At 33.6% G+C, this 22,043-nt stretch overlaps 2 protein-coding genes across 3 annotated transcripts in view; both read left to right on the plus strand.

Moving 5' to 3' along the window:
- Nucleotides 1–613: 613 nt before the first annotated feature.
- Nucleotides 614–1,126, plus strand: LOC107061928 (uncharacterized). The gene has a single exon (XM_015311976.1). The coding sequence runs from the start codon at nucleotides 614–616 to the stop codon at nucleotides 1,124–1,126; it is 513 nt and encodes a 170-aa protein (XP_015167462.1).
- An 8,704-nt stretch (nucleotides 1,127–9,830) lies between these two features.
- Nucleotides 9,831–22,043, plus strand: part of LOC102603194 (peptide chain release factor PrfB1, chloroplastic) — a 20,707-nt gene continuing 8,494 nt past the window's right edge. The window contains exons 1-5 of one of the 2 annotated variants that reach the window (XM_006354623.2): nucleotides 9,831–10,161; nucleotides 10,460–10,531; nucleotides 13,164–13,384; nucleotides 13,935–14,138; nucleotides 19,743–19,958. In XM_006354623.2, the coding sequence (XP_006354685.1) occupies nucleotides 9,948–10,161; nucleotides 10,460–10,531; nucleotides 13,164–13,384; nucleotides 13,935–14,138; nucleotides 19,743–19,958 (927 nt within the window). In that variant the 5' untranslated portion in view covers nucleotides 9,831–9,947. The remainder of the gene's footprint in view (nucleotides 10,162–10,459; nucleotides 10,532–13,163; nucleotides 13,385–13,934; nucleotides 14,139–19,742; nucleotides 19,959–22,043) is intronic. The other variant, XM_006354624.2, reaches the window with a different exon arrangement.

Consider the following 22,043-nt stretch of genomic DNA (forward strand, 5'->3'; position numbering starts at 1 on the left):
TGGTATAAATATGAAATGAGGCCAAGTTAAAGGATACATTTATGTATTATGCCTATTTAAATTGGTTTGTACACTGCCCTTAGAGATACTCATAGTGTTACCATAATAATAATTATGAAGTAATGGTCATTATGTGGAGTTAAGTAATATTTAGTGTATCTCGACATAAAACAATTCTTTGAGGACGCGAGTAATATCTTGTGAGTTATTGTTACAACAATATATTTAGTGTATCTCGACATAAAACAATTCTTTAAGGACGCGAGTAGTAACTTCTGAGTTAGTGTTACAACAACATATTTAGTGTATCTCGACATAAAACAATTCTTAAGGATGCGAGTAATAACTTGTGAGTTATTGTTACAACAACATATTTAGTGTAATCTCCTAACTAACAATGAGAGTGTATATGGATGGGTTCGTTCGTTCGAGTTTATCAAATATCAAATCAAATTATTTGTGTCGAATTTTCAAATCTATAAACCAAAGCAAATTAATAAAACTCAGATTTTTCAACGTCGAGTTTTTTTTAATACTAAGTATTCATACAAACATAAAAAGGCATGGAGTCGTAGAAGCTGCTAACAAGAACATCAAAAAGATCTTGAGAAAGATGATTGATAATCATAGAGGTTGGCATGAGATGTTACCATATGCTTTATTGGGATACCAAACCGCCGGTAGAACATCAATTGGAGCAACTCCATACTTGCTAGTATATGGGGTAGAAGCAATGATACATGATGAAGTTGAAATACCTTCGTTGAGGATCATTCAAGAAGACAAACTGAGCAATGTTGATTGGGTTCGTAATCAGATTGAACACTTAGCCTTAATAGATGAAAAGATGATGACCGTTGTTTTTCATGGTCAATTATATCAACAGAGAATAATTTGTGCTTTCAACAAAAGAGTGATATTTCGACCATTTGAAGAAGGACAATTAGTCCTCAAACGTATTTTCCCTCATCACGATGAGTACAAGGGAAAATTTGCACCGAATTGGCATGGACCATACATGGTTCGTAAAGTGCTATCCGGAGGTGCTTGGATCCTGTTAGAGATGGACGGACAAGAGTGGCCAAAACCAATCAACTTACATGTTGTCAAGAGATACTGCATCTGAAGATTAGTTTTTCTCTCATATCTTTCCTTGTAATCATATCATTTGCTTACAATTACTTTTGCTTATTTTTTATATGTCTATAATAAACTACGTCTTACCTGAATTCTCAAGAATGAGATATGTAGGCGGCCTATGTCGGCCTCAGTCACCCATTTATCATTTTTTTTATATTTTCTTGTGTTTGAACTACATTTGACCTGAATTCTCAAGAATGAGATACGTAGGTGTCCTATGTCGGCCTCAGTCATTTCCTTATTAAAATTTCCTATTCTCTTTATGTTCAAAAAGAAGGAACTACGTTTGACCAGATTTTTGCCTTAAAAGAATACGTAGGCATCACAACGACACGGTTATATACCCCATAAAATTTCCATTTCCCTTTATAATGGAAACTAGGGCAGGTTTTTTAGAGGAACTTAAAAATTCATAATATAAAGATCTTTCTCCAACAAGACAAGATTGAGAATGCATCAAAAATATGCAACTAGGAAGAATTTTTGAAAAGATCTCAAAAATTCTGCAAATCTTCCTACCAGAATTTCAAGAAATGCCAAGACATTTCACTGCTTCTCAAAAATTTCATCAAGTATTGTCAGAAGTTCAGAGTTAACTTCAAGTAATCTTCGGCATGATCAAAAGCTCACGATCAACTCCAAATGAACCCCAAAATTGCCAAAAATTCAAAGTCAATAATCTTCTGATTTTACAACTTAATGGAATTTCAAAGGTTCCAACCAAGCTATCGTATATGTCGAAATCTCAAACTGGAGTGTTCATTTAAGCTTTAATGTAACATGAGATTTGGCAGTGACACTCCCCAAATTACTTTTCAAAAATATAATTTCCTTAAAACTGTATACATATATCAAATTAGTTTGTATAAAATATAGATCTATCTTATGTCTACCAAGAAGCGAGAAGCTAGAAGCAGTCAACCAAAGATAGTGAGAGGAAGAGTAAGCAATCAAAGAAGTCAACACATATTAGTTCATTTAAAACTAATAAAAAAATTTATGGATGCAGGTTTACAAGGATATCATATATGATATCACCATATCCCTCTATACAACAAATATGAAAAAATCAAAAGAGAAAAAACACTCAAGGATGACATTTTTTTTTGGATACAAAAAATGATATTGATATTACCGAGACAAAAGCAAGCAATTTGGTATTTCGAGTAACAATGTCTTTCTCATATTTCCCAGAAAAACAGGATCCACAACGAACATACAAGTGGTCAAAGGAAAAAACAGGTGAAAGCACTGAGAGGATGATACTTTAAGATGTACAAATGACATTCATATCGCATTTCCTAGCATTAAAGATGTCTGAAGGGCATACATCAGACACATCAAATATTGGAGAGAATTTGAAGTGCAACTTGCCAAAAAATATCCATTGTCACGTTAAATTCGGAAAAGGCTAACGTTAGAGGATATTTGTAAGTCACATCGATACCGAACGTGGTCATGTGCATTGCCAAAAGGCCATTTCATACCATGTCATCAGAGGTGGTGATGTTATTGCCGAGATGGCCATCAACATTAAATTATAAGAGATGATAATATTATTGCCGAGAGGTTCATTCATATTATATTATTGAAGGTGATAATATCATTGTCGAGAGGGTCATCAATACTATATTATCAAAGTTGATAATATCATCGCCGAGAGGGTCATCCATATTATATTATTGAGGTGATAATATCATTGCTGAGAGGGCCATCAACATTATATTATCAGAGGTGGTTCATTGCCGAGAGGATCATCCATATTATATTATTGGAGGTGATAATATCATTACCGAGAGGGTCATCCATGTTATATTATCAAGGGTGGTAATATCATTTGCCGAGAGGGTCATCCATACCATTTGCTAGAAGAGGTGATATCTTCTCGAGAGGGCTATGAACATATTACATCATATCAATTCATCGTATATGGCGTCAAAACTAGAGGAGGCTAACATTCGAGAAGTATATTATAAATCACACCAACTTTGGAAGGGTGCTCTATTTGCTCTACGTCAAAATCGGAGGAGGCTGACGTGCCAATGTAGTAAAGACAGTACTTTTTCTATTTAAATTACAGTTTCTACTAATAAATATTATCTTAGTCTTTATCGAGAACATCCAAGAGGATGCGGTCTCAATTAAACCACATGTGCGGATGTCATTAAAAAGGATGCAGCACAATGTGTAACTTTATCTTAACAGTGAACTAGGACGTAGTATACGGATGAATATCAAACTCTTTGGACGCAAGCAGAGGAGAGACTTACACCACAATCAAACCACACCCATATCAGAAGGCATGTCGATATTTTCTTGGGGTCTTTTAGTTTTAGTTTCGCATCCGGTGTAATTTTCAACTCCAACTGGAAGCAAATCGTCAAATCCGAGTGACAATACACCAGATGTTTTGAAAATTATGTCCGTGTAAGTTCTTACTGATGGATGTGAAGAGCTCCAAATTCATGACTAAGAGGTTGCAAACCTCTATTTCGTAACTTGACTTATTTGTCATTTTTCCTGAACCAAAGGTTATCTTAGCATAATAGATTGACTTACCAACCAATGGAGTTGAACTACAGACAACCTGATTCCTGAGGTCAAGGGATATGTAAGGTGGGCTCCATGTTGAAAACTCAGATGTATTCCAACAATCTCTCTTGAGTCTTATTTTCGAGCATTCCGGTCTCTCCATAATTTGATTCCAGATATCTTTTGAGTTTTTTTCCAAAATATCATGCGCCAAATCAAGCGTTGTTTTGAACTATAAATGATTTGACTTCTCATGTAACTTGAGATATGTAGGAAACTCAATGTCAGGGTCTGATCATAATTTTTTTTTTAATTTGTATCGAGTCTTTCTTTCAAAGAGATGGAAATAAGTTCGGTCAAAATTAGATTCGTCAATCTTCTTTGTCAGGTTCTCTTTCATCGACCCTATCCAAAGTATGGGGTAGTTGTTGACACCCAATTTTGACCCTATGCAATTTGAGTTAATTATCGAGCTTCTTCAATTTCAAACAATTTGAAATAATCGTATTTGAAAAATCCTAAAATATTTTAAATCTTTCTCTAGTTAGTTTTGCTATTTTTGTTTTCCAGAAATAACTATATAATTTTATATATTGATGTATATATAATATTTTCTTTTATATAAATATTTAATAAATAGCCTAAAATAGTGTTTAGTGTAAATACATATTTATTTCCTTTAAATTAGCGAATTTTATAATTATGTATAATTAGTTTTCCATTTTAAGTAATGAACTTATGTCTTGATAATTATTTTGTCTTGTTTAAATTAAGAAGCTCAAATAATTAATCGATAATTATCCATCTCATTTTAATTTTGTCTGAATTTAGTTATTTGACTCAATTTGATTATACCTAAGTCTAATTCTGTTAGAGTAGCAACTCAAGTGGTCAAATTTTAAATAAAATAGGTCATATTCTTAACTCTTGCACACATGTACACATATACATATATTTGCAGACACTCTCCCATGCTCTCCTCTCTCTTTTCCTTTTCCAGTCCTCACGCTCCCTCTATCTCTCACGCCCTTCGCTCTCCCTCTTCCCCTTTACCACACCATCTTCCTCAACTCAGAAGCCCATAACCCTAGCCCTAAGTTATCGTCGATGAGACATAGCCATCACCTCACGTCTCATTTTTCCCCTTTTCCAGGGATTTCTTGTCTACCTTGGAAGAAGTTTGAATTTTTTTCAATTGCCTCAACAAATTCCCCCCAAAACATCCAATCTTCTCATATAAATAGCCCTCTATACTTAGTGATTTGGAGAGCAATCTGAAGTTGGATTTTGAGGGCAAAGAACATTGTTCTTGCAAATATAAACACACGAAGGTTAAACCCTCGAATTTCTGATTTCATTTCGTTCAGTGGAGTTCTTGTTGGAGCTTCAGTCAGTGGTGGTGAAGTCCTCTTGCTTGTTGTCTCGGTTTGCTGCCAAAAAAAGAGTGGGATGAAACCTGACACCATTATAGAGTCAATTTTGATGAAGTTCATGCCTCAGAAGTTCAAATGCTAGACTATATGCAACATGATTTGTGAAAAACTGATATACATCATGTGTATTCAAAATGAGAATTGGGTTAAAGCCCAAAAATTGTAGCGAATTTGGCCCAAGTAGGGGACCGAATTCATTATCTCTTTGTTTTTCTAATTGGTTTGATTATGTTTTGACTAATTTTATTTAATTATTAATTTTGTTAATTATCTTAATAAGATTCCTCAAAAGATGAATGGTTTCCTTTGTGTTGGTTTACTTTAATAAATTTTATTTTATCAACTCTTGCTTTCCTTATTTACATAAATCAAATATTGTTAGTCAAAAATTTCACTTCTCTTCAATTAATTTAAGATAGTTTCATGCCTTTATTGCAAAATTGGTTTAAGGTATGATCTTTAAAGTGATTCAAATAAATTCCTACATAATCTATTTTTAAAGTTTTAATCTTAATCTATTTTTAAAGTGTTAATCTTAATCTATTCTTTCTCAAGTTTTAATCACTTTCTTTTTGTTTCAAAAGTTTAAGTTAGGTTTCCTTTTTCTAAAAGCTCCCCAAAAAATGTTCTTTACTTAATTATTTTCTCAAAATTTAGTCAAATATTTCAATTAAATCGTCGGATAACTGCGTGTTAGCGGCTATTTTAAGCGTTAATACCTTCTTAAAGTAGAGATAAGAACTTCTTACCTGTTTTCTCTAAATTCTTAAAGGTTTATCTAAGACCTTTTTAAATTAAGTTTTCTTACTTTAAAAAAAAAATAAGTGACTGTACTTTTTCTAAGTATTTTTAAAAAATTATTTTATACTTAGAACATTTCAAAAGTGGTTTTTCTAAAGATAGTAAAATCAAGACATAACATACTTTCTCCATCCAACAATAATTGTCCACTATACTATTTTAGGATATCCAATAATACTTGTCCACTTTATGAAATCAATAGATAATTTTACTCTTAGTCCCTAATTTACCCTTATTTTTAATTATAATCATTTCACTATTATATTTTTCAAAACATTATATTTATTATATTCAAAGGGTGATATAGTAAAATTATCCTTCTATTTATAATTTCTTAAGAAGTGTACACAGTCAATAATGAACAAGTATTGTTAAACAGAGATTACAACTTAACAATAATCATACTCACCTACCAACCCCACACACAAAAAAAGAGTAAAAACGTAATCATCAATGAACATACACATCCAAAGTAGGATTAGATTGTAAAAAAGCATTATAACAAAATAATACTTCTCAAATTTTGTAATTTTAAATATTTTATAATATATTGAACTGATGATATATTTTATATATTACTTTATTACTCCCTCCATTCCTATTTACTTGTCAAATATTTCCTAATTTGATTTCTCCTTTTATTTGTCATTTTTGACAAATCAAGGAAGGACAAATTTATTTTTCCAATTATACCCTCAAGTTATTAACATTGAGTTAATATCTTTAAAAAATGTAGTGAGTAAATATGTTATCAATTAATAGAAATAAAATAATAAATTCATTATTTGAATCATTATTTTCTTAATAAATGTACCAAGTCAAAATTTGACAAATAAAAATAGATACGGGGGAATATTTACAAGTGTTGTAATCAAGGTGTTTTTCTAGAAATGTGTGTGGCCCACTTTAGTACTAAATGTATTTACCTTATTTTTCCTTTTAATTTTGATATATATATATATATAATTATAAATCATAAAAATAAACAATTTAAAATGTTTGACTATATTTTAAACGGAAAAGGGCCTAAAATATCCTCGAAGTATTGGAAATGGTACAAAATTACCCTTCATCCACCTATTGGCTCCAAAATACCATTGTCATTCACCTTTTGGTCCAAAATTAACCACTTATTTAACGGTTTTAAATTTAAACTATTTAAATATTTTTTGGAAAAATGCATAACTACCCCCAACTTATGCCCGAAATCTCAGATACACACTTATACTATACTAAAGTCCTATTACCCCCTCAAACTTATTTTATAAATAATTTTCTACCCCTTTTCGGCCTACGTGGCACTATTTTGTGGGTCCAGCGCGTGGTGACAATTTTTTCAAACTATCTGGTTGATAGTGCCACGTAGGCCGAAAAAGGTTAGAAAATTATTTATAAAATAAGTTCGGGGGAGGGAGGGGGGGGGGGTAATATGACCTTAGTATAGTATAAGTGTGTCTCTGGAATTTCGGGCATAGGTTGAGGGAGTACTTATGCATTTTCCCATATTTTTTTAAAATACGTGGCACTCAACTGTTTATTATAATTTAATTTATTAATATAATTTATAAACCCACCCATTACTAATTAAACCTGACCCAATTAATAAGCCCATCCCAAATCCACCTTATAAACAAAACCCTGAACCCTTCCTTTCCAAGCTTGTCTTTTAGCAACTTTCACATATAACAAACATAAAAATCATATTTGTATGTTATAACTATAGTTTGCATAATTGCGCTCCATAACAAACTTTATGTTTGCTATGACTATTAATATGTATATTTCGCTATACATATACAAAAGAAACAATTGTATAATCTGTTTCGGTATACATATACAAAAGAATCAATTGTATAATTTGTGTTTGTATAAAACGAGAAAGAGAGAAAGACAAAAGAAAAGTGGGGCAGGGGAAGATCTGTATTTATATAATCATAAGTGTATATGATGAAAATATATGTATTTGTATTTGTATATACAATTTTCTCTTACTTTATACAAACACAAATGCAATTTATAAATTTGTGTTTGTATAAAGTGAAAGAGACGAGCGAGATCTGGGAGAGGGGAGAGAGGGGAACGAAAATATATGTATATATACAATTTTCTCTCGCTTTATACAAACACAAACGCATTTTATACATTTGCGTTTGTATAAAATATTTGTGTTTGTATAAAGTGAGAGAGGTGAGGAGAGACTGCCCAACGAGAAACGAGAGTGGCGAGCGAGAAATTCAGAGAGAGAGGCGAAATGACAACAGTTTGCTACGGGTTATAATTAAATCAAACTGTGATTATAACATTTAATTTGAGTTAATAATTTCTATTTTATATAATTTTTCCATTGTTTTTTTCTCCGTCGATTTCTCCTAGGTTTATAAGATTAACAACCAGAAGCCATGGAAGCCAAAGAGAGAGAAGTAAAGAAAATCATAACATTGTGTACGAAGTCGGAGAATTTTCTGTAAATAGGATGAAAAGAGAATCTGTGCTTAATACCGTATATTAAAGAGTAGGAGCAAAGAAGTGACAGAAAGTCTCATTGTTTTGGGATGGGTGGTAAAAGGATCAGTGCCTTGATATTATAGCTGTATAAAGTCGAGTAAAATGGTGAAGAAGAATCCAACAAGTGTGATACTACTCTGTTCCTGTATAAAAATGGAATTGAAGCGATTGGCAATCTTATAAACGTAGGAGAAATTGATTGAGAAAAAGACAATCTTGGAAAGGAAGGGTTCAGAGTTTTGTTTATTAGGTGGATTTGGGACAAGTTTATTAATTGGGTCGGGTTTAATTAATAATGAGTGGGTTTATAAATTATATTAATAAATTAAATTATAACCAATAGTTGAGCGCCACGTATTTAAAAAATATTTAAGTAGTTTAAATTTAAAATCGTTAAATAAGTGGTCAATTTTGTACCAAAGGGGGATAGCAAGGGTATTTTGGAGCCAATAGGTGGATGGGGGGTAATTTTTTACCATTTTCAATACTTTGAGGGTATTTTAGGCCCTTTTCCGTATTTTAAAAAATAACAAAAAAAGTACTATAAATTATAATAATTAATAATTTAAAATACTAAAAATATTATAAATTTTGATTGAGTCTTAAAACTCTATTAGTGCACATTGATTAAGACAATGAAAATAACATATATTATTTAAAAAATTATAAATCACAATAATTAATAATTTAATAATTATAAAAAAAAATTAATTGACAATTCCATTTGTATGGTATAAAAGTTACATCTCTCCCATTTTATATGATTTACTTTTCTTTTTACACTTTGTTTGGATCATTGTTACCCATTGTATTGTATTGTATCGTTACTATATCTATAATGTTTGTTTTGATTGTTATTTAGAATGTGTTGTATTGTATTGTTAAATTCCGTTGTTATGTAACAATGAAAACCCCAATTTTATGGAACAACCAATTTGGTGTGTTTCAATTGTTACTTAGTTTCTTTTTCCAATTATATCTTTACATAGTATTTCATAATACTATTTTACCCTTTACCTTATATTATTTAATTCTAGTCAAACCTCCTACCATAGAATAATTAAAGATATTTTAGTAAATTTATAAATTATAATACAATACGATACAATCAAACCAAACAATAAAAATGTTATAAAACAACAAACAATACAATCTAGTCAAATATTGTTTCAACCATACAATACAGTACAATAGAGTACAATATAATACAATATATTATGAAACAATGGGTAGCAATGATCCAAACAAAGTGTTAGTCAATTTAAAACAAAATCACAGATTTCTATATTTAGTAATAATTTAATTTTAAAATGTCTATTTTATTATTACGAAATGATAGCTTATTTTAGACTATAAAATTTCAAAAGTTTATTTTTATTTTATAAATTTTGTATTAATTTAAAGTAACAGATATAAATTGAGACGAGAGAGGAGAGAGCCGGTGTTTTGGGAGTTATGGATTAGTCGACAAATTGTTCCATACACTTTATCTCTTTGCAAGGCAGAGACAGGTGGAGACAGCTTCTTTCTCCAGCCATGGAGATTGTGGTTCACAGTTCAGTTAGTCAATATTCGAAACCCTTCTACAGCTTAGCTAGAAACCGAATAATGGCAGCATCAGTTCCAATTACAAGAGTTACAGCAATGGATAGGAGAAGAGAGGGAATTTCACAACTCACTTCTCATTCTTTTTTTCCTGCTATTAGGAGAATAAGAGCAATGCATAGGAGCATCACTTCTTCTCCAACGGGTATCTACTTTTTTGTTCCTGCAACTCCCTCGTCTTAGAGATTTTGTTACTTTACCTTTATCGATTGTAAACTATATGTAACTTTAATTTTCAAAATTCCACTAACGATGAGTTTATGTACTTCTTAAAATTGGTTTAAATTGGGATGGAAGGAGTAATTCTGAGTTTTGAATTATTAATTGTCACCTAGCTTCTCAGAAATATAGTAGTTTGGGCCTTTAATTTGCTACTATTTGTATTTATCAGAAAAAAAAAAAAATTGTGCTTACTATGTGGTGTTCCATTAATTCCATTGAAGGTGATTCAGTTTCTTTTGCAACACCTGAGGTGGGAGTTAGCAATACTGAAACGCGTGAATGGGCGATGCAAGGTAAATTTATACAATGCCAAAATGATGTTATTTCAGCCTTAAAGAAATAGTATGATGAATGCTTGAGATTTTCTTTTAATAATTTTGATAAGAAATTTTGGTTATATTGGATCGTTGTACTCATTAACGGCCGAGGTGCATTCTGAACTTCCTTTTGGCTTTCTTGCATTTTGTATTATGTTTTATTTTGGATAATGGTGGTCTCTGGGCAACTTGTGTACACCTTGACTAATTCCACGTGACACCTGCATTTTGTCTTATGTGTCTTGTCTGGATTTTGATAGAACTTTTAAGTTGAGACATAATGTTTGGACCATGGAAACAAAACAATGTGTTATGGTGAAGTATCTATGCTTAGCTGCATCTAGATTTTTACTTCAGTAGTATTTACATGTATGTTCTTCATTTGTAGTGGTTGTGTGGCCATGCTTTTGTAACTTTGTGAGAATATGTCCTAGAAGAATTGCACACCTGACACCTTAATAGCAAGGCATTATGTATTTACCCATACTGTGCTGTTAAACTCTTGTTACTGAACTTGACAAGGGGCTATAAGACTGTAAATGTGTTTCTCCATCCTACCATTCCACATCAACACCTTTTAGAAGATTGCACATTCAGAAGTCTTTGTTTCAACAACTAGTTGAATATTCTATGGAGTATGAGGGGAACTGTAAGCCCATGAAACCTGTACCGACAGATCAACTTTAAGGAAATGAAAAGTTCTATTGTCAACTTTGTAATAAATTTTGCGTTTCTTTTAAATTATAAGTACCAATATTTTGGTGGAGTGGTACCTAAAATTTTTGCAAGTGCAATATTACCGTGCAACCATTGCCATAAACCCAGGCAGCCTTCATAGGAAAAAAGGGAATTGCCAACTATTTGAAAGAAATGGAATGAATGGGACCTTAAGAAAATAACATGAAGGTGGTGGCTCAGGGGGTGTTAAAGCTAAGATGCTAGGGCTCCTTATAACAGAGAAGATGTCAAACATTAATGTTATAAAGGTTGCTTTTGTTCTTGAGGAGAAGGGGTCATGATTGATGAGGATGGCAAAACAAATGTGTCTGGGTGGAGGTGTGATGCTGAAAGAACGGTATTTGAGGAAATGGAGATACATAATGTTGAAGCAAATCTGTGATTTCCTTGTTTTTGATGGGTCGATGTAGGGGTGGTAAAATGGGTAAAATATATGGTTATCCGTTTAATTCAACCATATCATCAATCATAAAATATGGGTAACTCATGGGTATCCACCAATTACACTCTCCTTAAAGTTTGTAACGATGTAGAAACCTATAAAAAGTACACTTATTAAGGGTGTGTTTGGTATGAAGAAAAAATATTTTTGAAAAATAATTTCAAATTTTCTAATTTTGATTGACTTAAATGTTTTGGAAATATTTAAGTGGCTTATTTTTCTCTAATTTAAGAAAAATGATTTCCGTACATAAAGTAGGGGGAAAAATTCAAAACTTTTTTTTAAATCACGAAATAATTTTTCAGAACTTTCCTTAAACCTCACCACTTAAAACTGGTCCGGGATCCGACTTCCAACCCCGACTCGAGACCCAAAGATTGACCTCCCAACCTCGATTCAGGACCACTAATTTTCCAAAAAAATATATTCTAGAAAAAAATGAAAAAATATTTTCCTTCATACCAAATACACACTAAAAGGAGAAAAAGAATAAGAGAAAAATCTTGTAATTTGAAAGTATTTATTTCTTTACATAATAAGAAGCAAAGTCGAGTCGGATATTCTATCAATTTTCACCTAACTAATTTTGACCAACCCATATCCGACTCTACCCGCCCATTTGCCACCTCTAGTTGGATGTTTGTAGTTTGGCATATGTGTGTACCTTACTTTTTATATTGTAGTTCATTTTGTTAATTCCAAGTGAGCCATCTATTTATTTTTTGCTAGTAAGGAGTTATATGAATAGTTTATTCATTTAATTTTTTTTAATTAATAAAATTGAACTTTTTGTTACCTTTCTCAGAAAACAAAATATTTCCAAGGGATTTTTTCATAGGTGAAACCATGTGCTTCAACAAAGTGTACACTTCAAACAATGACGTGCAAAGTAATCCAAACGAAAAGCAATTGGTTCTTTGAATCTCAACTCCGAGGAGTTGGATTATATGGACATTATTGTATATTGGATGTTGAAATAATTTATTTTGATTATAATTTGATTATTGTATCACTAAATTTATCTATGTTTTTGTATTTTTTGAACTTTTAATATTTGTGCGCTTGTCTTCCTTGTGAGATTACGCTTTGTTTGTTGTTGTTGTACACTTGTCTTCAAAGAAGCATGCACTTCACTTCTTGCTTTTCGCTTCAAACTGCATGGACCTTATCACTTAATTGCGCTTTTCAATTTTAAAAGACTGCTTCTGAAATCACGTGTAGGGAAGGGACTCTTTTTAGTCATCTTTGAATGAAATTCACTTTTCTAGAAATCGAAATTCAAAGTTGTGGATGGCAAGTAGCTTCTACAGTCACAATTTTCTGGGTAGCACTTAATCTTTGTGCAATCTTCTGCTGAACTTTTCATGTTTTATGGAGTATTTGGCTCCTTATGTGTTGGAGTGTTTGTACTGTTTTATATGGCCACAGATTTCTATACTTTAAGGAAGGATGTAGAAACTGTCTTAGAGCGTGTTCAGGAGATCAGAGCTGCTGCTGGTCTAAAGCAATTACAGGAAGATCTTGCTGCTTTAGAAGCAGCAGCTGCTGATAGCTCTCTCTGGGATGATCGTGCTAAAGCTCAGGAAACACTTCAGGCTTTGACTGATTGCAAAGACAAATTAAAGCTTCTCCGTGACTTCAAGACACAGGTACCTATACTTTCCTTCAAAGAGAGATGGAGAGCAGAAAACACTTGTACTATGTTGTTTCCTTGTTAACATCAAAATTCATTTTTCCATTTTTGCTGAAACATCTTTGTACTATAATAGTCTTGCACTGGAGGTCCTATTTTATCTTGCGAGGCGTATGTCACCTTTAACTTTGATTTGTCTTTGCAGTAAATGGTTAATGGTTCAAGGACATTTAAGAATCCAGTGGTTACCAATCTTATTCTTCTGGAGAATCTCCTTCATTTCCCCTAAATACCTCCTTCTGTCCATAGTTTGGAATATTGATTAAAAACTAAAGAGGAAGATAATAGAGTGGACAGATGTCCATTTGAAAGATGAAAAAAAAAAAAACATTTTTTCCCCTTTGATGTGCAATTAAAAATTTTGCAAAGCTTTTCTGTTTGGGGCACTTCTAGAATTTTCTTCTAGTCCTTGAAAACATCTCAGGTATCTCACCACGTATTTAGATATTTATTCATAAATCAGTGTCAGTACGACAGTGACAATTCAGTAATTCACACTTCCACAGGCTGATGATGCAGAAACAATTATTAAGCTCACTGAGGAGATGGACTCAATTGATTCAGTGTTTCTTCAAGAGGCCTCTGGTATCATAAAGGAATTGAACAAGGCACTGGATCGTTTTGAGTTGACTCAACTTCTTTCAGGCCCCTATGATAAAGAAGGTGCAGTGATTACTATCACAGCTGGTGCGGGCGGCACTGATGCACAGGTAATGCTGGATCTGTAGCAAGGGGCAAGGTCTATTGATTTTTTTTCTTGATAACCTCGGTGCTTGGGTCAGTTTTCGTGCATCTCGACTAATTCAACGGGATATGTGCCGCCAAATACTAGGTAATCTGTCCACCAATGCTAAGGCTAGTGTTGCTTAATTGAGTGAAAACCAGGAAAAGAACAAAAGAAAACTTATGAATATGAAGGAATAAACTAGTAAAAGGGAACGAAGAACTAGAAAGAAGAGAGCTTATGAATAGGAGCGGAAAAGTATGTTCTATTTCACTGCAATTAAAACTTACATTTATAATATAACATTAACTTCAAATACCTAAATATCAGCACAAAATCTGCTGAAAATAAACAAACTCCTAACGACTAGGAAAAGAAGTTATCTCAAGAAAACTAATTTACTGCAGTAAATAAATAAAGCTGCAGTCCTAAAACATACCATCTAACACTCCTTGCTTTAGGATCTGCACATTCCTAGTTTCTTTCTGAAAAACTCAAACTTGCCGAGGGGAAGGAGCTTGGTGAAAATGTCAGCAACCTGCTTATCACTTTTGCAGTAAAGAAGCTTCACATCTCCATCTTTCTGCACGTCTCTCGAGAAAAATAACTTGAACATTGAAATGTGTTATGTATCTTTAGGGAATGATTGATTCACAGGCGATATATAAATTCAACTCGTTAAAGGGAGGCTGAAACCTTAGAGTTCATTAAAAGAGAACTCCGATCTCTTCAACTCTTCAAAAGGAGGCTGAAACCTTAGAGTTCATTAAAAGAGAACTCCGATCTCTTCAACTCTTCAAAAGGAGGCTGAAACCTTAGAGTTCATTAAAAGAGAACTCCGATCTCTTCAACTCTTCAAAGGAGCTGAAACCTTAGAGTTCATTAAAGAGAACTCCGATCTCTTCAACTCTTCAAAAGGAGGCTGAAACCTTAGAGTTCAATGGAAGAGAGAACTCTAATCTCTTGCGTTTTATTGAAATATGATTTCTGATTTATTCCTCAAAAGCCTCTTTAAATAGGAGTCTTATTACATCAATAGGAAGTCTAATTCTTATGAAAGTAGGAGACCTAAATCCTATTCTTGTTACGACCCAAGGTAGACCCTAGGTGTAAAATGGTGTATAAGACCTCGAGAGGCCCCATACAAGCCACTTAGCATACATCGTACAAGATAATAGAAATCAAAGATTTAAAAGACACTGTCAAAACATACAGTTTTGTAAAACGAGCGGAAGTCTAACAATGTTTCAAAGCCATCTAGTACAAAAGAGTAATCGGGACATAACCCGTACATCAAGATCAAAACTAAAATGTAAAGACAGTATGAAATAAAGGCTTGGTCCTCGGAACATGAGGACTCACCAATCTTTAACTTCTACTAAGAGATCCTTAGCAACGGAGGTGCGAATCTGGAGCGTCGGACCCTACATTTGGGGATAATGTAGGCAAGAGTATGCGTTAGTACAAATATGTACAAAGTATGATAGCAATGCATAGAGTATAAATCGTGATAAAGGGACATTTTGTGATATGCAATGACCAAGCTAAAACACGATAATAAAGAGTTAGAAAACATACGTCATAAAACATGGTCAATGCAAGTAGACATCATCTTAAAACACATGTGAGATACTTCTTGAAGTAACCTTGATTCATTAATGTGGGAGGATTACCTATAACCGACATGTAAAACCATGTGAGTTATTAACATGGAATCCGGTGTCTACCCCACACCGATAAGAGGTGTTCTCACTTGCCAAGGTAAGAACCATGAACTTTCTAGCTTACGTGGATCCACTAGCTAATGTCTATCTAGACAACCTATGATGGCGCATAGTTTATGGGACACGGGTAATCACCACTTGTCCACTCGGTACTAAGTATACCTCCCACGGAATATTCATTAGTCTTATTCATCTTTTCTTTAAGGGACTTGGGTAATCGCCTCTTGTCTTTTGTTAGAGGGCATGGGTAATCGCCACTTGCCTCATCATTAGAATAACTCCTTAACTTTGATTCATTTTAGATGAGAAGACCTTTCAACCTTAGAATCCTTTATGTAAGAAATCCTTTCACAACAATCAACAACAACAACAACATATATGCTTTACTCTCAAAGCAACTTACATGAAATGGACATCTCTACTTACGCCAATTTTCTCTGATTGAGGTTGATAGACCTTATACGCTTTGGAAATAGTACTATAGCCTATAAAGATGCCAGGAACTGCGTTCTTATCAAGTTTATATCTTTTAACCTTGGCACATAACAAAAACACAGCGAAAAATCCTAAAAAATTGCAATGAGGGTTTATGACCATACCATACTTTATATGGTGTTTTATCCTCTACTGCTCTAGAAGGAAGTTTGTTTTGCAAAAAAAATAAAATAGCAGTGCTAGTGGCCTCTGCCTAGAACATTTTTGGTAGATATTTCTCATATATCATGCACCTAGTCATCTCTATTATACTTTGGTTTTTCCTCTCACTGACTCCATTTTGTTGTGGACTATAAGACAGTTAGTTGATGTTCTATACCAGCTTTGTCACAAAATATTTTTAACTACTCTGAAGTGTACTCTTTCCCATTATCATAATTCAAACCTTAAAGTCTAAATTGTGTAGCCACTTTGATTTTCCACCTTTGCTTTAAAATTCCAAAACACATCAGCTACTTCTGACTTGAATTTTAAGAAAAAAAATCCAAGTCAATCCTATTAGATGATCAAAAATACAATGTAGTTGTTAAGAAGTCTCACATCAGTAGAGGAATGGGAAATTGATCTCCTGATATGAACTTGGACAAACCTTCCCTCATGAGCTAGTTTTTGGGGTTGAGTTAGGCGCATGTGTCATATCTTTACAGTAGTAAAGACTACCATTCAATGATGGTGTTCTGTGAGGTCCACGTATATCTGTATGTATGAATGAGCTGAAGCTTTCTTGATGGTCTCCAAGTTGTTTTTGGAAAGGGGTACCTGTTCATCTTGCCAAGTAAACAAGCTTATCACTGATTTTGTATTCTTGGTAGATCATTCACAAGTTTCTTTCTTTGCATGAACATCATACCTTGATGATGAAAATGACCCATTCTTATATGCCAAACTTCTGTAGAGTTGTCTGACATAATAAAAGCTATCTGATCTTCTTCCAAAGGTTCTTGCCCTCCATTTTGACCTTGAATACTTCATGACCTGATGGATCTTCTATCACACAAGCCTTTTTTTTTTAAAGAACATGTTGAATGCTTTCTCCATTAGGCATTGATTGACCAACACTGATCAGGTTCCGATCAAGGTCTTGGACATACAAAATATCTATGATAAACTTAGATCTAGAGCAACTTGTAATGGCTATGGTGGCAACACTCAGCATTGTAAATTTTAACTTTCTTTGTCTCCGTGTTCCTTAACTCTTTGAACAACTTTTTATCAGATGTCATGTGGTTAGAACAATCATTATCAGTTAACCAACTTTGACTTGAATCAAGGCATGTGAAACTGGTTGCAAAAAAAGAGTTGATCTTCTTCTTTTTAATCAACGACTTGAGCTTCAACTTCAGGCTGCTGAATTTTGGCTTTGCATATTACAACTTCATGACCCTGTGAATTGCAGTTGTTGCATTTTGCATCAGGTCTCCTCCAACATAAAGGAGGGTAGTTAGCCTCTTGCTTTTAGTAAAATTCTCACTATTTTGTCCTTGTATCTTCTTGTTCTGCTTCTTCTTGTTTCTTCCATCTTCTTAATGTTTGACTAGTAGGGCTCCTTCAACAACTCCTTCCGGTCTCATTACACGGCGTTGCGCTTGAAAAGCACTCAAGAGCCCTGCTAATATAATTTTGGACAAGTCCTTAGTATTTTCTAAGGTTGTAACAGTAGCCTCAAATCGTTTAGGTACCGTTAGAAGGACTTTCTCAACGATCCTTGAATCGTTAAAAATGGAACCCAACAATCTGACACGATTTGCTATGTTAAGAAGTTGATCAGAATACTCCTTTATGGTTTCACTTCCTTTCATCCTTTGCAACTCAAACTCATGTACCAAATTTAGCACTTGCATTCCACGAATCCTTTCATCTCCTTCATACTCAGTCTTGAGATAATCCCATACCTCTGTTGCTGACTTCAGGGACATGATACGAAAAAAACGGTGGATGAAACTGCAGTTTGCAACATGCCTTTGCCTTTGATTTCATGATTTTCTCTCTCCTTGTGATGTTTGATCTGCGCCATCATGGGATTGTTTGGTAAGGGAACAATCTCTTAATCATCTTCTACAGCCTCCCAGGGATCCAAAGCTTCTAGCTATGTCTGCATTCTAACGGCCCAGATTTGATAACTTTCTCCATTGAAAGCTGGTGGTGCCATTGAAAAAAAACTTGTTTCTCCGTCCATGGAATGCAGTGAAACTGATTAATGAATACACATAGGTCCCTCAAGAATAAAATGCTCTAATACCAACTGTTGTTTAATTGAGTGAAAACTAGAATAAGAACAATTGAAGACTTATGAATATGAAGGAATAAAGATAGTAAAAAGGAATGAAGAACTAGAAAGAACAGAGCTTATGAATAGTTGTGGAAAAGTACGATTTATTTCACTGCAATTAAGACTTACATTATAATAAAACATTTATTTCAAAAAATAAAACATTAACTTCAAATACCTATATATTAGCACAAAATCTGCTGAAAATAAACGAACTCCTAAAGACTAGGAGAAAAAGTTGTCTCAAGAAAACTAATTTACTGTAGTAAATAATTAAAGTTGTAGTCCTAAAACATAGCAACTAACAAATAGGACAGATGGGAAGAAATCAGCTAATGGTTTCTATCTTTGTTGGGATTTGTATCTGAGACCTCATGGTTCTCAATTCACTTCATTGACCACTAGGCCATACCCTTGGATACTAGGTCTATTGATTTTAGGACATGGAAGTGTGAATGTTTGTGCATATGAACCCGGATGATTAAAAATTTCATACTCGTTCACATTTTTCATGAACTTCATCATGGGTGTTCACCTGAGGCGGTGAGATAGTTTTCGATACATTCTGCCAAGTGTCAGTGTTATTTCATATAAGCTGATCATGATAATGCTGTAATGAATTTTATAGAGCCAGAAAAGTTTTAGGTGCCTTGATACAGTGTAGAATTTCATTCTTTGCTGTGATCATTAACTATCATTGTCCATACAGATTTCAACTCAGTATGTCTATTTCTATTTAAAAGCCTTTTTATATGATCGAACAGATGATTTAAATGTTTTTGAGCTTACAGTTTACTCATGACGGAGATCTCAAATAAAACATGATATGACATATTATTTTTTATTATTCATCTCTTCAAAAAGAATCGAACGAAAAAAAAAAAGATATGATGTGGAGTAGACATGATTGAAGCTCTCTAACAATTTGTATATTTTTCTTTGAAACCTTATCTTGCTTTTTTCTCATTACAGGTTTGGTCCATCTATTCTCTACTAGTCCTGTTTCATCAGAAAGTTTTCAAGTCTTCAAAAACTTGCAAAATCAGTGTCACAATTTTCATTACCTCTTTTACATAGAATATTTTGATTAATTCCAGTGCAGGATTGGGCTGATATGCTTCTCAGGATGTATGTGAGATGGGCAGAAAAGCAGTGCTATAAAACGAAAGTTGTTGAGAAGTCTGTGGGAGAAGAAGCTGGGATCAAGTCAGCCACTGTTGAAATTGATGGACGGTATGCATATGGCTACCTGTCTGGGGAGAAAGGAACCCACAGGATTGTTCGACAGTCTCCCTTCAACTCTAAAGGCCTTCGTCAGGTTATATATCTTTATGTGATAACACTCTTTTGGGCCTCCTTATATTCTGTATTTTCTAGATACTCACACATATATGAAAGACTTCGTATGAGTTTGAGTGGGTTACTTCACACCAAAAGTCCCTAAGCATGATAATCATACCGTGTGAGCTTGCTTACATTGTCAGTCCCAAGTCGGAATAAAAGGTGAGAACTAGCGTAAAAAGCCAGTTCATGATGAAATCTCACAATAGTATCATTGGGACATACTCATCAAGGAACACATTACATCGCCACCTGGATGTGATGAAAAATAAGCTAGTGAATCTGTCAAATTACCAATTGGATGTGATGGGGTATGAACTGCGGTTCCTGCATCAGTGGTGGCCTGGTGGGTACGAGTAAAGAGGTTAGTACTGCTGCATCAACACCTTGATGTAGTACAACATAGGAAAGGGTCCCATGTCATGGACAAATCTAGGTAAAGAAGCTAGTATGGCCACATCCTGGATATGGTAAAAATAGGGAAGGGTTCCCGCATGATCAACTGATGAGGGTAGGAAAGCTAGTCCAAGAGAGTTGAACTTGAGTAGATAGCTGGAACATAGGCTTTTTGATTGGAAAGTCGATGGAATTAGTAGATACCTTAAAAAGGAGGAAAGCTATATTGCATAACTACATGAAACTAAATGGTCGGGGCAAAAGGTTAGAGAGATGGCAACTGTGAGAAATATAGGAAAAGAATATTATTGAATTGTTGTTGTGTCTACATTATTACATTGAGACCCTATTTATAGACCCTAGAATACAATCCTTTACCAAGTAGGATACTATTTAGTACTCCTATATCTATTTCTATTTCTATTCATATTCCTATTCTAATAGGATTGTATAAACCTATTCCTATTCTAATAGGATTGTATAAACCTATTCCTATTCTAATAGGATTGTATAAACCTATTCCTATTCTAATAGGATTGTATAAACCTATTCCTATTCTAATAGGATTGTATAAACCTATTCCTATTCTAATAGGATTGTATAAACCTATTCCTATTCTAATAGGATTGTATAAACCTATTCCTATTCTAATAGGATTGTATAAACCTATTCCTATTCTAATAGGATTGTATAAACCTATTCCTATTCTAATAGGATTGTATAAACCTATTCCTATTCTAATAGGATTGTATAAACCTATTCCTATTCTAATAGGATTGTATAAACCTATTCCTATTCTAATAGGATTGTATAAACCTATTCCTATTCTAATAGGATTGTATAAACCTATTCATATTCTAACACTCCCCCTCAAGCTAGTGCATACAATTCTTGTACCTAGCTTGTTACAAATGTAATTAACACGAGGACCGATGAGGGGCTTGGTGAAATATCTGCAAGTTGACAGTCGACTTCACAAAATTGACAGTCAATCTCAATGTATACTGAATTTGATGCATAATGCCGATAAAACACAGAGTGATAAAATTACAGCGTTGAACTTCCCAAACCTTACTTGCAAAGACTGTTTTAGACCATAGAGTGTCTCACATAATCGACATACAAGGCTACTAAAACTCCCCCCTGAGCAACAAAGTGCTCAAAATCTAGTATAAAGTATATGGATCATGTTGGAATCAATAGATGAGTCGATATTAAACAAGTCACCGAAAAATTGGCCGAAACATGCTCATATGCCGGAGTATTAGATTTGATGGCTAAAAGTGGTCACAATCTAAGAAATAAAATTATATGGGTAGGGTCGGAATGATGTCACGACCCAACTAGAAAATAAAAATTATATAGGATAGTTCAAATTGATGGAACGACCCCATTGAAAAAGAGAAATAATATGGGTAGGGTTGAAATGATGGCACAACCCTACTGAAAAAGAAAAAATTATACGGGTAGGGTTGGAATAATGGCACAACCCTACGCAAATCAGATTTGAGGAGTCACCGAAAAGACGAATGGAACTATGCAAATCAAATATGAGGAGTCACTAAAAAGACATGATGCTATGCAACTCAGATATGAGAAAATAGTTCGAAAAAAAATCCACGGTACTACACAAATTAAATATGAAAAGTAGTCCGAAGAGATGCAC

The sequence above is a fragment of the Solanum tuberosum genome, unplaced genomic scaffold (assembly GCF_000226075.1).
Source record: "Solanum tuberosum cultivar DM 1-3 516 R44 unplaced genomic scaffold, SolTub_3.0 scf00179, whole genome shotgun sequence".
Taxonomy (NCBI): Eukaryota; Viridiplantae; Streptophyta; class Magnoliopsida; order Solanales; family Solanaceae; genus Solanum; species Solanum tuberosum.

Coding starts and splice junctions, on each gene's coding strand:
- LOC107061928 (XM_015311976.1), top strand. CDS start 614: ATGATTGATAATCATAGAGGTTGGCATGAGATGTTACCATATGCTTTA.